General features: G+C 46.2%; 1 protein-coding gene across 1 annotated transcript in view; it reads left to right on the forward strand.

Annotated features, from left to right (window-relative positions):
* UGDH (UDP-glucose 6-dehydrogenase) overlaps window positions 1–14,710 on the forward strand; it is an 86,079-nt gene that overhangs the window by 42,479 nt on the left and 28,890 nt on the right. Inside the window, exons 4-7 of the mRNA XM_029589276.1 lie at window positions 78–278; window positions 4,881–5,078; window positions 8,214–8,361; window positions 12,956–13,050. Of these exons, the coding sequence (XP_029445136.1) occupies window positions 78–278; window positions 4,881–5,078; window positions 8,214–8,361; window positions 12,956–13,050 (642 nt within the window). The remainder of the gene's footprint in view (window positions 1–77; window positions 279–4,880; window positions 5,079–8,213; window positions 8,362–12,955; window positions 13,051–14,710) is intronic.

Genomic DNA, 14,710 nt, shown 5'->3' on the forward strand with positions numbered 1-14,710 from the left:
AAGGATAAAATAAAAAAAAAAAAAAAACTACATTCAGAAATGACTTTTTTTTTTTTTTTTTTTATTAATTTATCTAGGTTAACACCCCAACAAAAACTTATGGAATGGGAAAAGGCCGGGCCGCAGACCTGAAATACATCGAAGCCTGCGCCAGACGGATTGTACAAAACTCAAATGGGTACAAAATTGTCACAGAGAAGAGCACAGTGCCAGTCCGGGCAGCGGAGAGCATTCGCCGTATATTTGATGCCAATACTAAACCCAACTTAAACCTTCAGGTAACCCATCAAATCTTTAAAATGATATTCAGGTAGTAAACTGCCTGGAGGCTACAGATTGTGCAAAGAATATCTTGGCTGGTAAATAAACTCCATCTTCTGGCCTCTATACAATAAGATATGAGTAAAAATTGTGCACATTTTCTTTACTCACACTAAAAAGCTAACTCCTGATACTGTGTGCTAATGCATCAGGTATTAAAAGCATGCCAACCTGATAATATGCGCATAAAATATAATTTCCTAGCGTGTAGCAGATGGACTCAGGACCAATGGGGTATAATGTACTCCTGATAGCAGTTGGGAGACAGAGTCAGATTTCAAGCTGACGTCAGCCTACATATACCTGTGCAGGAAGCTTAGCTCTTCAGTATTTCTCCGTCTCCTAAGCAGTTAGGGACAATATACACACTTGCACAGTGTTAGAAAATCCAAACCAAAGAAGAGAAAAACTTTACCTCTACAAGACTAGCCTCGCCCTCCTGCGGTGATACCTAAGGGTCGCGCCCCCCAGTCGAGAATTCCTGAGGTGATTTCCGAGATCCCTCAGAGGCAAGCGCCTGTCCGGTAGCCAGTTCCCGGCGTGGACATAGCCCCCACAGTGGCTGAAAGGCAGCGGGTGCAATACCGAGCACGCCGGTGAAGGTATTCTCCCTCTCCCCCCTGCAGCCGGAGACCACCCGGTACGAGACCGGGAAGCGCCGAGACAAGGTAAGATAGAAAACTTTCTTAAAGTCTCCAAGGCTCGGTTAGCCGCTCAGATCGTCCTTCCGGCATCTGGTAAATTGGATTGAGCAGCCCCGTCTGGGCTAGACCCCGATCCGGTGCGAGGGTCCACACATGCGGAGACCCTCTGGGGGGGGGGGGGGTCGCCATCTTGCCCACATGGTCGTCTGCACCATTTCCCCCCCTTGATCGCCATATCATCCGCACAGCTGAGCCGTGCACAGAGCAGCGAGCTGGGCGCCCAAACGAATTGTGTGCACAGCGGCACGCACAACAGTGCTGGGCACACAGATAGGCCTGTGCGCGCATCCCCGCTAAGCGCATAAAAAGCGGCCTGCATGCACATCTTCAGCTTCCTGCACGCACATCGGCGCACAACTAAGTCTCCTGGTGCGCACGCACCTATGCACGCAGACGACTTTTGAGCCACTCCACACTCACAAATCATGGCACCGCTAGCCAAGAAAGCCAAGGGACAAACCCTCAGCCCAGCTTGCCACCTGAGAGCTGCGCAACCTGAAGTGGCCTCTGCCCTATGCCTGCAGTGCGAAGAGACTCAGGGGGAACCAAAGCAAGACTCCTCTCAGCCAGTAGAGGAATCCAGCTCCACCAACGATAGTACCCCGGACCTCTGTATCTCTGACCCGGTCCCTCTTCAGATGGGCACCTCGGAACTCCACTGGATTCAATATGGACCCAGGGACCTTTTCCTGGGTGGAATTTTTCAAATGGCTACAAACCTTTGTCCAGACACAATCGGTACCGCCTGCGACTCAGCCACAGTCTCCACCAGAAGCGCAAGGCCTCCCCCTAGGGGACACATACACCTCTGGGGAAGAGCCTGACTCCTTGGAGGAAGGGGAAATCCCTCCACGGATGGAACCATACCTAACCATGATGCGGTTCTTCTCCAAAGACGAGCTGCCAGATCTCGTGTCTCTGAGCCTGAAGATGCTGGCCATTCCTGGCGCAAGTTCCACAGCGGAGCCAAAGACTAACCTAGTTTTGGTTGGTCTCCGTCAGGCCTCATGCTATTTTCCAATGCTGCAGGCTGTACAACAACTGATTGACCTAGAATGGAATGCCCCAGAGGCCAGTTTCAAAGGAGGATGGGCCCTAGAAGCCCTATACCCCCTGGAACCCATGGCCAAAGAACTCCTAGGGTTCCCAAAAGAGTGCAGACCATGGTGTCCAATCCTAAAGCACACTACCATCCCAGCTGAAGGAGGAGCTGCACTCAAGGATGCCCAGGACAGACGTCAGGAATCCATCCTTTAAACAGTCATTTGATGCCGCAGCAATGACTCTGCAGAACGCCTCCTGCTGCGCCATTGTGACACGTGCCTGCTTGCTTCTCTCCAGGGACGCAACCACTTCTGCCGAAACATTTCCCTCCCTTGATCGCTACTGCTCCTCGGACGTTCACCAAAATTATGGTGGTGGTGGCGGCGGCGACACTGAGGAAAGAAGGAATCCTTGTACATCTCAGCCAGGGGTGTCTCATCCATAGTGGCAGCTAGAAGGCAATTATGGCTCTGAAATTGGTAAGCCGATGCAACCTCCAAGACAAAACTCACGAGAATGCCTTTTAAAAGAACCCAGCGCTCCTCTCCCCGAAGAACCAAGGGCAGAGGAGCCCAGTGTTTTTAGACCGTACAAAAACACACTCCAAGCACCTCGCCCCGCAGGCAGGGCCCAGTCCTTTCAGAACAGACACAACAAAAGGGGAGAGCCGGCTCAGGTACAGGCCCCAGCCACACTCATCCACAGGAAGAAGCCATAGGGGGCAGATTTACCCTCTTCTACCAAAGATGGGTCGAGATAAATGTCAGACAAGTGGGTCCTAACCATCATTCGAGACGGATACTATCTGGACTTCCACAGCATCCCTCCAGACAAATTTGTGAGACCTTAGTGTCACTCCCTCTCCAAGAGGACGGCAGCGGAAGCCACACTGACAAAACTACTCAGCCTAAAGGCTGGTTACTATTCCATCTATTTTATCGTCCCCAAGAAGGAGGGAACGTTCCGGCCCATCCTGGACCTCAAGACCATCAATCGCTACCTGAGGGTACCGCACTTCCGCATGGCAACTCTACACTCAGTCATAAGGGCAGTACAACTGGGAGAATTCCTGGCTTCACTGGATCTATCCGAAGCCTAGATCCACATCCCGGTTCACCACTACCATCAGCGCTTCCTACGCTTCGCAATACTGGACCATCATTACCAGTTCCAGGCATTTCCCTTCAGACTAGCTACTGCTCCTCGGACCTTCACCAAAATTATGGTGGTAGTGGTGGCGACACTGAGGAAAGAAGGAGGAATCCTCATACATCCATATTTGGACGATTGGCTGATCAGAGGAAAGTTACCAGGCGACCACTAGAGTCAAGAATCTATTGCAGAATCTCGGGTGGGTTGTCAACACAGCCAAGAGCTGCCTGCAGCCCTCCCAATCGCTAGAGTACCTGAGAGTCAGGTTTGACACCAAACAAGACAGGGTTGTTCTTCTCCCCTACAAGGAGAAGGAAACTGATGGACCAATTGTGAAAACTGTCAAACTATGCGTGCCCCAAGGTATGGGACTACCTCCAAGTTCTCGGTCTCATGACTTCAACCCTAGAAGTTGTCCCATGGGCAAGGGCCCACATGCGCCACTACAACGTTCCCTACTGTCACGATGGAGTAGTTCTGGGGCATCGGGTTTCATTCGCCTCCAGCTACCGGCAGAGGTTTGGACCCAGCTCCAATGGTGGCTACAGGAAGGCTATCCCCACCGACCTGGATCTTGCTCACCACTGATGCGAGCCTGCAAGGATGGGGAGCCCGCTGCCAGGAACTGACGGCCCAGGGGCAATGGGACAAGGAAGAGTCGGGTTGGAACATAAACAGACTGGAAGCTCGAGCTGTCAGACTTGCCTGCCTGCAATTCAGTCACACTCTGGGCAAATCTCTGAGTCATGTCGGACAATACCACAACAGTTGCATACATCAACTGCCAGGGAGGAACCAGAAGCCAACAGGTGTCCCTGGAAATATATCCCCTAATGGCGTGGGCAGAAGCAAACCTGCAAGGTGATCCCAGCCGCCCACATCGTGGGAAAAGACGTCACTGCGGACTACCTCGGCAGAGAGAGCCTAGACCCTGGGGAATGGACGCGGTCGACCACAGCCTTCCAGTTGATAGTAAACCGCTGGGGAACCTCAGCCATGGATCTCCTGGCAACCCAGCCCAACGCCTAAGTTCCCAATTTCTTCAGCCACAGACGAGAACCGCAATCCCGAGGAATCAACGCCCTCGTCCAGACCTGGCCATAGGAAGTCCTGCTGTACGCCTTCCCTCCATGGCCACTGCTGGGCGGGATCATCCGCAAGATAGAACACCACAAGGGGCTAGTACTTCTAGTGGCCCCGAACTAGCCAAGAAGGCCATGGTACACAGACATGCGAAGATGGGGGACCTGGTTGAAAACTTATGCACTGTGCGCTGAATACCTTGGAGTAGCCACTGGAATATGTTTAAATAAAACAGATTTGCACTTAAACTTGAAGAGTTTATGGACTGTTTAATATTGACAGCTCTCTGTTTGCATTGGTGATAGTATGATGTCTCAAAATTCAGAAGAGGAACTACTGAGACCTTAAATGGTATTTACTGGTCCTGTAGAAAAATAACTTGGGTCAATAAACTCAAAAGAGAAGGATTAAAACACATGAACTCCAGGGCAGGATGTATTGTAAGGCTGTACAAAGCTTCGCTTTTTCCTGTAACTGAAGTGTGAGCTACATGGAAATGCATAAGAAGGATGAGCTGTGATAGTACTGGGTTAAGTTATATAGCTACTCATATTTAGCCTTCTGTCTGGCCCACAGGTGCTGTCTAATCCGGAGTTCCTAGCGGAAGGAACTGCCATCAAGGACCTAAAGAACCCAGACAGAGTGCTGATTGGCGGGGATGAGACCCCAGAGGGGCAGAAGGCTGTCAGAGCACTCTGTGCCGTGTATGAACACTGGGTCCCAAAAGAGAGAATAATCACCACCAATACCTGGTCTTCTGAGCTTTCTAAGCTGGTTTGTGTATTTATATATTACTTTTTAAAAAATGTTTGTGCATGATATTGAAATGTGAAATCAAATTGTCCTCTATGATGAACTAGAACACTCTTTCCCCCCCACCCCAAGGCTGATTTTAAAATATTCAGATGGAACTGGAATATCATAGAAGTGCATTTTTTTTTTTTTCCTTTTATCAAAATTTCGTAGAAAGATGGGATTGGAAAACACACAAGGTCATTTACCTGAACCAGGGCTTTCCAAACCTGACCTAGGGATCCATAGCTAGTCGGGTTTCCAGGATATCTACAATCAATGTGCATGAGATAAATTTTGCATACACTGGAGACTCTGTATAATAAAACTTACCTTCTGCATATTCCATCATGACTGGCTGTAGGGTATCCCCAAGACAGGTTTGGGGGGGGGGGGGGGAACTACAAAGCCAGCCATCCCAGACAGATTTATCTAATCTGCTCTTAAAACCCTCCAATGAGATTCCAGCACCCGTAGGTGATGACCCACCATAGTTTTAAGTTTTATAAGGTGCAGCACTTGAGGATGTGTACTGCTACCCTTGCATTTAAACTTTTCAGGAAGTCTTGTCTCTTGGACTTTTGCTCCATGACTTGCAAACACCAAAAGAGAATATATTAACAGGGCAACGGTGCATGTCCATTCATGCCTTTATTACCGTGCAGAAAAACATGCGTTTTTGATTACAGCTTTTAAGTTTATCTTACAACCTCAGATTTAATGATGGCTTGATTTAATTATTACAATGTATCTTGTGAGACTTGGCAAACAGGTTGATTTTGCTACTTTTTTTTTTTTTTTTACTCGTTATTTTGAAAGAGTGAACACTGTACAAAACTTGGTCATACAGCCACAGACTATAAAACTCATATGATCACAGTTCTCTTGAGACTTTACAAATCCAGAAAAAAAAAATGTTATGTTTGGCAGTTACAATGCCATGCATAGTCATATATGGAGGATCTGGGTTATAATATAGATAGCCAGAACATATAAAGCCCTTTTTACAAAGATCAATACAATAAATACACAGACACCTGAGTGGGATCAAATAGGCCGCAGCTTTATTACAATGAACAACCAAGTGCCCGAGCCCAATAGTAGCAAGAAATAATGAACGCACAGTGAACATTGCCACCAACCAGCAAGATGAACACCACCCGACCTGTAGGTTTCAAGCATTGCACTATCGCTGCTCCCACAACTCCCGCAACTGCCCAAGCACACAGTTTCCCCCAGAAATCTAGACATGGCCACAGTCAAATCAGCAAATAATTCAGCTATAATGCTGAACCCCAAACCCGCTCGGGCAACCCACCCCCCCCTTGCTGCTACAATAGAGAAAACAACCCTTAAACAACAAATTAGATTTCCTAGCATGTAGCCAGATGGGTTATGCTCCCCTGCCAACAGATGGAGACAGGGTCAGATTTCAAAGCTGACATCACCCTAGATAACACCCCTGCAGTGACCTCAGCCCTTCAGTATTTCTCAGTCTTAAGCAGATGGTGGATGTACCTCTCCCTATGGGGATTGCTGTATTTTTTGGAAAGAGAAATTCTACATGTAAATTGGAGAAAAAATTGAGCCCCGCTCTTCTGCGATGATACCTAAAGGTCCCTCCCTCAGTTGAGAATTCCTGAGGCAATTTCAGAGATCCCTCAGAGGTGTGCATTGGTCCAGTAGTCTGTTCCTGGCGTGGACTTTGCTGCTTAAGCAGCTGAAAGGCAGTGGGTGTGGGAAGCAGAATGCACCGGTGATGGCCAAAGCCCTCTTTCCCTGCAGCTGGAGCTAGTCTCTGTACTCAGCGAGTAAGCGCTGAGCCCAGCTAAGTTGTGTATTTTGTTTTGTTTTTTTGTTTGTTTTTTTGAGAGAGAGAGAATTTCCTTCTGATTCAGACATTTGGAGGGGTTTTGGTAAGACTTCCTCTGTCTCCTTGCTCTGTGCACTGTACTGACATCATTCTCGATCCCATTGGGGTAAGGGGAAGTGGGCTTCCGAGTGGGTTGAGCAGCCCCACTCTAGGCTTGGTTGGCACTCTGTGTGGTAGGAAGCGGTGGTGCCATCTTGCGCACCGTGTTGCCCACCATAGAACATCGGTACGCATGCACGATGCATTGGCTCTGTGCCCAGCTTCTCCCATTCAGAGGATGGGTTACAGTTCCCTATAGTGAAACAGTTGTTGCCTCCCTAGCTAATGACAGCATTGCCTAAATGAACAGTAACCTAGAAAACCAAATGGCATTATCAGTGGCACAGTAGCTTGCTTATGTTACCATGGTGCTCAAACTGGCCCTCTGTCCCCCCAGTCAGTCAGAATTTCAGGACATCCTTAATGTGCATGAGATATTGAAGGTAGTGCATGCAAATATACCTAAAAAATATTCATTAAGGTGATCCTGCAATTCTGACCAAGGGCAGGTGTGAGTACCAGTTCTGTAATGTAACTCTTTTTTTTTTTTTTTTCCACCCAGCAGTTTTCTCCTGTTTCTTTGGGCTTCCATCTCGGTCAGAATCCGGGCTTGGGCTTTTGGTGCCATGAGCCTTCATTTACAAGTACCTGGGAATCTTTTCTCTTACTTTATAACCCCCCTCCCCCTTCAGTTTACTTTTAGTCCAGTCATTGCAGCGACAGTCCTGATTTGGGAGGGGGGGGGGGGGTGCATCTGAGTGCCTTCAGAAACCCTGCAATCATAGACCCTAAATCTGGCCACTGGAGTTGCTGTTGCACGAGGAGAATGACACCCCCCCTTCCCCCAGCGGCTTAGACTGCTGCCTATGTGGCATTCCCCACCTTGGCCAACACGAGAAGCAGAAGTGTACTGTAACTTTAATAAACGTAGTCTCGTTATTTCTTAACTTTTATGTTGCTTCTTGAGTAAAACGTCTCTTGTTTGTTTCATCTGTTTCCACTGCCTGCCTGGCCAATAGTAGGAAGCACAGCACTCTCGCTACCATCATCAGCTTGCAGTGTACTAAAAACCGGTGACATAAGCTAAGAGGCCATTTTTTAGCTAAAATAACATCTTTTGCACTGATACAAAGATCTGTTGACTTTGAGGTTTCTTTTTCTTCTGCTGGAGGACAGCATGTATAATTTAGTGTTCTTAATTGCAGGCAGCCAATGCTTTCCTTGCCCAAAGGATCAGCAGCATTAACTCCATCAGTGCCCTATGTGAAGCCACGGGAGCGGATGTCGAGGAGGTAGCTAGAGCCATCGGCATGGACCAAAGAATTGGAAATAAATTTCTCAAAGCCAGCGTTGGTAAGCAAATAGCGTATTCATAGTTTTTCTCAAGATATGACAAAACTGGTTGGGTGAGTAAATTGGGGTGCCCTCTGCACAGGTAGCCCCGAGACAAGTTTCCCTCTGTGTAGGCTTCTCCCTGGAGAGGAGCTTAAAATACATGATAGACGGAGATCAATACAGCTCACTGCAGCCAGGCAGGGCTGGCGAAAGGGTATTAGAAGTTCTAGGCAAAACTTCAGCCTTGTGCCAGCCCCAAGACCATTCCTCTTCCTCTCCTCTTGACCCCAAGACCCGGGATGTGCTGAGAGCTCCCACCCCACATGTAAGGTTCTGAGGACGTGGCCGGTGGTTTTGATGATGCTGCGAATCCAGAAGTGAAACTGGGTGGTGATGCAGTTGAAAGCTGCAGCCATGGGAGAGAGCCAGCAGGGCGAGGGAGGTAGAGGAAGCGGCAGGAAAGTACGTTGGCAAGCTCCCACCACTGTGGCAAGGCTCGGGGCCCCAATCAATGCCAGCCTGGTCTAGTCCTGCTGCTGCCCCCACCCCTAAAACTGTGGCACTGTAGGCAGCTGCCTAATGCTTCCACCAGCTATGCAGCTAGGGCTTATATTTATATTCCTTCAGGAGGGCCCTTGTTGGCTTTATAGAGCAGTGCAGGTTTTTTGTTCTCCACTTTGGCTCTTTTTAGAATAGGACTATGTGGAAGAAGCTATTAATAAAAGAAAAAAAAATTCTTATCTGCTGCATCTGTGATCCAGGTACTGTTTTGTTATGGTTATTCACTTTGGGCTAAATGCACTAAAAGGTTGTCCTCATTTTATCTGTGGTGGGGGAAAAATCTTTGAACATCTGGCCCTTTGTACATGGTTGTGACAAACAGTTCTTCTTAATGGTCTTGTCTTAGCCATAAAAGCATTGCACTATACCAGCGTAGCTGAGCAAAAATGAAAAAGAAATGTGGATGTATTGGGAGTAGGCAATATTGGGAAGTACTTGGAGTTGACAAGCAGGCATGAACTAGCCATAATGTGGAGGATGGCGGCGCTAACCCAAACCCCGCTCTCAAGAGCTCAGCAAAACTTTTTTCTGAGCATGTGTGGGAGTTCTGCATATACACCCAGCCTCGTGAGCCCCTCAGTTTTCTTCGCCCGAGCTACCACATGGACATGTTCCCAGTCTCGCTTCGATATTAGTCTTTTGACTGTGTTTCTACCTCTCAAGAATTGCCATACTGGCAGGCCGATGCAATAAGACGCGCCCGATATGAGTGCCCATTTTTCCTAATGCACACACAACCACACCCCTGTGCACCAGATGCAGTATTCAAATGAGTATAACGTTGACCTGGTGTAAAAAAAAAAAAAAAAAAGGGCGCCCTAATTGAGAAATGAGGGTCTCTGGCGCTGAAAAGTTTATTGCATCAGGTGCATGGAAATCTAAATTGTGCATCGTTTACATGAAGTTATGGAAATCTGCAATACCTGTTGTTTTCCAAAAGGAAAGGAATCAACTACAATTTTTTTTTTTTTATACTCAGTTTATTGAATTTTTCAACAATACACACCAAAAAGGAATATAACACTTGTTGTAAATATAAACAGCTCTTCAACTGAACAACCTCCAACGTATCCTTTTTATACCTCCTCCCCCCAACCCCCCTCCCTCACACATTCTGTTCAGTAGTCTTCAGCGAGAACTAAAACTCGCATGTCATTAACCAGTCTTCTTTGACATTCGGAGAAATTCCAAAACTGGTTCGCACAAACTCTTGCCTTTCTTCACTTGTCCACGCAGTTTGTATGTTAGCGTCTCCATTTCCAAGATTGGCTCACCCCTCTAAGCCACTCACTAAAGGATGGAGGTTCCAAGCTTCTCCACCTACTCCATTTCACCTTTCATCCCATTGGGGAAAAGTTTTAGAATCGAGGCAGACCTCCTTTTAGTAGTCAATCCCGATGGGGGAAAAACAGAAAAATGTAAACCCGGGGATCTAATAGAACCACGGTTTTTGAAATAACTTCAACTGCCCCTTTAACCTCTTGCCAGTAGGTCACCAGTTTAATGTAGCTATAAAAAAAAAAAAAAAGTGACAAGGTGTCCTTCCTGTCCGTGACCCTGCCTTCAGATCCATAGCATGCAACCTGCTAGGAGTCAAGCCCTCATAAAAATCTGATATTGCTGTTCCACAATATTGGCAGACAGGGAACATTTCCAGAGCCCCATGGTAATTAGATCCCAGTCCTCCTTCCAGGAATGCCCCAACTCTTTCTCAAATCCAAGGGGAACACTTAAACTCCTCCCTCCAAAGAATAGCCTTATGCAATCTACTTGCCTGCCCTTTAATTGACCCCCTCAAACACGGATTTCTCCAATAGAGAGAGGGGTCTGAGAATCCTATTTATTGGCCTTAATGGAAGCAAAGAATCTCAACTAGTGGTAGCCATAGGGAAATTCTGCAGGCCAAATTGCTCCCTTAAGGCCTCCCAAACTAAAAGGTCCCTTGTGCATACACATGAAACAGCACGTAGAGAAGAATTCAGAAGCTCCCTCATGTCCATACTCCAAACCTCTGCTACACCTGCAATTTTTGAAGGTGTCCTTTAGCTAATCATCATGTTCTGCTCTACTACTTTACATTTATTTTTTGTATTTTTTTGTTCCAACCCCAAATAACTAAATCTTATACTAATCTAAACAAATCCTACAAGTGGCACACTTATTGCAAAACAGAGGACCAAATTTTTAATGTTTCTCCTGAGCCCTTGACTGCAAGTAAACTTTACTCTACCTCCAGAGCTGGAGTTAATTTTCCCAGGTAAACAAAATGTGCGTTGGGCATGCTTTCCTGCATCGGGTGGTAATAGCTAATGTCCTCATGTTTATTGAAGTTACATGCATTGATTGCTAACCGGTTTGTGTTTAAGGTGCGCATTTTAGACATACTAATCTCCTTGTGCATTGCTGGCTGATTTTAAACACACAAAATGTGCGTTCAATCTCAAATGAAACCACATGCTCCACCGGATGCACTTTATTGCATTGGCCTGTGGGCGAGTGTGTAAGAGTGTGGTTATGCACTAGCTAGCTAGCTGGCTGGCTGGCTTACAAATCACAGGCTCGTCAAGTGAGAGCTGTGGCAGCTTCAGTGGCTCATCTCAGGGTCATTTTCATTGGAGATGCCTGCAGAGCTGCTACTTAGTCATCTATTTACACTTTTATATGCCACTACATTTGGGAAGACTTATCCGGAAGAGACAGGAAACTTGGACAAGCAGTTTTACACATTGTTCACCCTCAAGTCCCCTCTCCACTGGTGGGTCCTGGTTGTTTTTAAATTAATGCTTTGCTGTCTCCCTTAACTTGGGGCTCCCCACATGTGGCTAATTCATGCCTGCTTGTCAACAGAGAAATCAAGTTTGCTTACCAGTTATCGGGGTTCTCTCTAGACAACAAGGTAAATTAGCCACCTCCCCAGAGAGTCGACTGCCTTGCTTAAGCTCTAGAAGAGACTGGGCTCGTGAGGCAGTGTGTGGGAACTCCTGTGTATGATTTGTAAAGCCTTTACTGATTTCTGAGACCTGGGGCTGTCTGTGTAGTCACCCATGCGTTAGGGCTAATTCATCCAGCTGTCTGTGGAGAGCCAGGTTTGCAGGTAAACAAACTTGCTTTATTAGAATAGCATTTTTCATCATACCTTTTGGGAGTTTGTGTACTTTTTTTATTTCTCTTTATTAATTTCTATGTGTAACCAGAGACTGGGAAATTGTTAGCAGTTTATAATGAAGCCTTGGGCATCATTATGTATTTATCTTGACATGCTATAGAGTGTGAATCTCAGCTAGCATGTTTTGAGAATTAATTTAGATTTTAAATAGCTTCAAAGGGTTTGGTTCTGAAGAAAATGATAGCATTATAGATACCTGCAAGCAAAGGAGGAGTCTGGGTGTAGCCAACAGCAGGTGAGCTAGAGAAAATTGTCCTTGGTATTTTGTGTGCAGGAAGCCAGGAACAGCAAACAGTAATTTATAGTAATGAATAGTATCTGGCTTCCTGTGTTCTGCTATATTTTATTTTACCTTAAAATTATGTAGGTCGAGTACTAGTTTAAAAGCTGCCTACTGTCAAGTGTGCTTTCACTACATGGCCCGACAGAATACAACAGTAAAGTGAATCATCATTTTTAACTTTAGATTTACTAATTTCTCTGAACGATTTTTTAAAACATGTTTTAAAAATGACTATTAAAATATATGGTAACAAAAAAGCATACCAAATAAAGTAAAGTGCCAAAACTTTTGGTACAAAATTAAACCACTAGTTTAGTAACCGATTTTAGAAAAATAGAGTTTAATCTCAGTCCATTTTGGGGTGAAGGAAACCTAAGTGTGTTGATATGGCTGATGCGTCGCTTACTGATCTGTCCTGTGCTCCTGTGTATCTGATGCCAGAGTATATCCGTTTTTATGCGGCCAGTGAATTTCATTCCCTGAGGATACCAGCTGTTGTGCAGGCATCTGGCTGGCATGGCTAAGGCTGTGGAGGTTCCCCTGTTTGTAAGCATGCTCAGGGTGCTGGGGCTCTTCTAACCTGCTGCTTTCCTCCTCTCCAGGATTCGGTGGTAGCTGTTTTCAGAAAGACGTCCTCAACTTGGTGTATCTGTGTGAGGCTCTGAACTTGCCAGAAGTGGCACGATACTGGCAGCAGGTACGTAGCGCCCCGGGCTTGCTGATGCTTTGTGTGATTGACCTCCTCCCTCGCTAGTAAAGTTTATATGCTATCTGTGGAGACAGAGGGCAGGAAGCTCTGCAATTCATCTCTGTAGCAGAAAGTTCAGAACTTATGGGATTGAAATATCTGTGTATGTGAATGCTCCTTAATTGGCTAGTGGCAATATTCCTCTCTCATAACAGGTGTAGAGAGAGGGGCATAGGTAAAGGGAAAAATCTGTGAGATTGTACATAATCGGTTTGGTTTCCTAACTCTAAACTTAGTTACTTATTTTCTATGCCGTATAGCAACACTGGAGACCCATATGTACTTGGCTAAGAGCTTCAGTTTACTTTGAGAGCATTACATTGAGTAGAAAATATACTGGAGATCTACTGGGCAATGATGTTAAATGAGGGTTCGGTCATGTTCTGTATGGCACAAACAGTCCTGCTGCATTCTCTCCGTGCCAGGTAGACTAAAGAAAGCTTATTGCTCTCCCTGGGAGTGAGTAACAAGAAATAGGCCTACTTTAAAGGATCTTCCAGGAACTTGTCACCCAGACTGGCCACTGTCAGAGTTTGGATGCTGGGCTTGATGAGCCTTGTCTGACCCAGCACGTTCTTATGTCTGAGCAGTGTAGGGAAACTGTGCAAACTTTATTTTGACTCTCCTTTTAGAAAAACAACAACAAAAACCTTCCCTAATTGTTCCTCCCCCGAGTTTCAGAATTGAAGGGGTAAGGGATTCTCTATCTCCCTGCTGGCTGTTAGGCTCCAAGCTACCCTGCCCGCCCCAGAGCTTAATTTTGGTACATATGTATGGAAGCTGTCAAAGGTAGAACATAGCAATAAAAGCAGGGATATACAAACTTGCAAGCGAAAGGAAAAAAAAATGCAAGAAAATGTAAAAGCTGGAAAATTTACCACCAAGTTTAAAAATTGTATAACTCGAATTATTTTCTCATGGCACGTTTTTTTTTTCCCTGTGGTCATGGAGCTGGGGTAACAAGACTGTGAATCATTGGGTATAGGGCAGTAAATCCACGGCAGGGTGCCAGCAAGGACATAGATAAAGCAAGTGTAGTGCAAGCTGCGAACGGCCCTGGAACGGTGATCTTGTAGCTGGGCCTGACCCCTGTACAGTGCATAGTTCGTTCCCCCACCTCTTGCCATCAGTTCTATAATTTAGCATTGTCTGTCTGAAGAACATATAACTTTTTGATGCAACAACTTTGGGTGAAACAGTGTGTAGATGCGGCTCTTTCCTTTTATGGAGGGATTGTAGGAGTGATTATTTCTATGAACAGTAATTAATTTGGTTTGCAAGAGTTGAAAAGACTCCTACAGGAAAATGCCCTTTTGCAGATTATAAAAATACCATCATTGTAACGTCCCTCCCTCAGTCATATAATGCAGAGACAATGCAGCAAGACCAGTTCCTTCACAGAGAAGAGGGAATGGTAATTGTGTGAAAACAGTGAATTGCAAAGAGTTTGAGATCTGTTTTTTCTTCCCTGTGGGTGAGGCTGGACAAGCAAGGAGTGCCTAGAATTCGCTCGCAAACCAACCTTGCGGGCTGGCTCAGTGGGAGTGCTGTGCTCTGCATTGCTGTGCTCTGGGTTGGCCTGGGGCTGGAGATGCTGTGGAAGCAATAC

The sequence above is a fragment of the Rhinatrema bivittatum genome, chromosome 1 (assembly GCF_901001135.1).
Source record: "Rhinatrema bivittatum chromosome 1, aRhiBiv1.1, whole genome shotgun sequence".
In the NCBI taxonomy this organism is placed as follows: Eukaryota; Metazoa; Chordata; class Amphibia; order Gymnophiona; family Rhinatrematidae; genus Rhinatrema; species Rhinatrema bivittatum.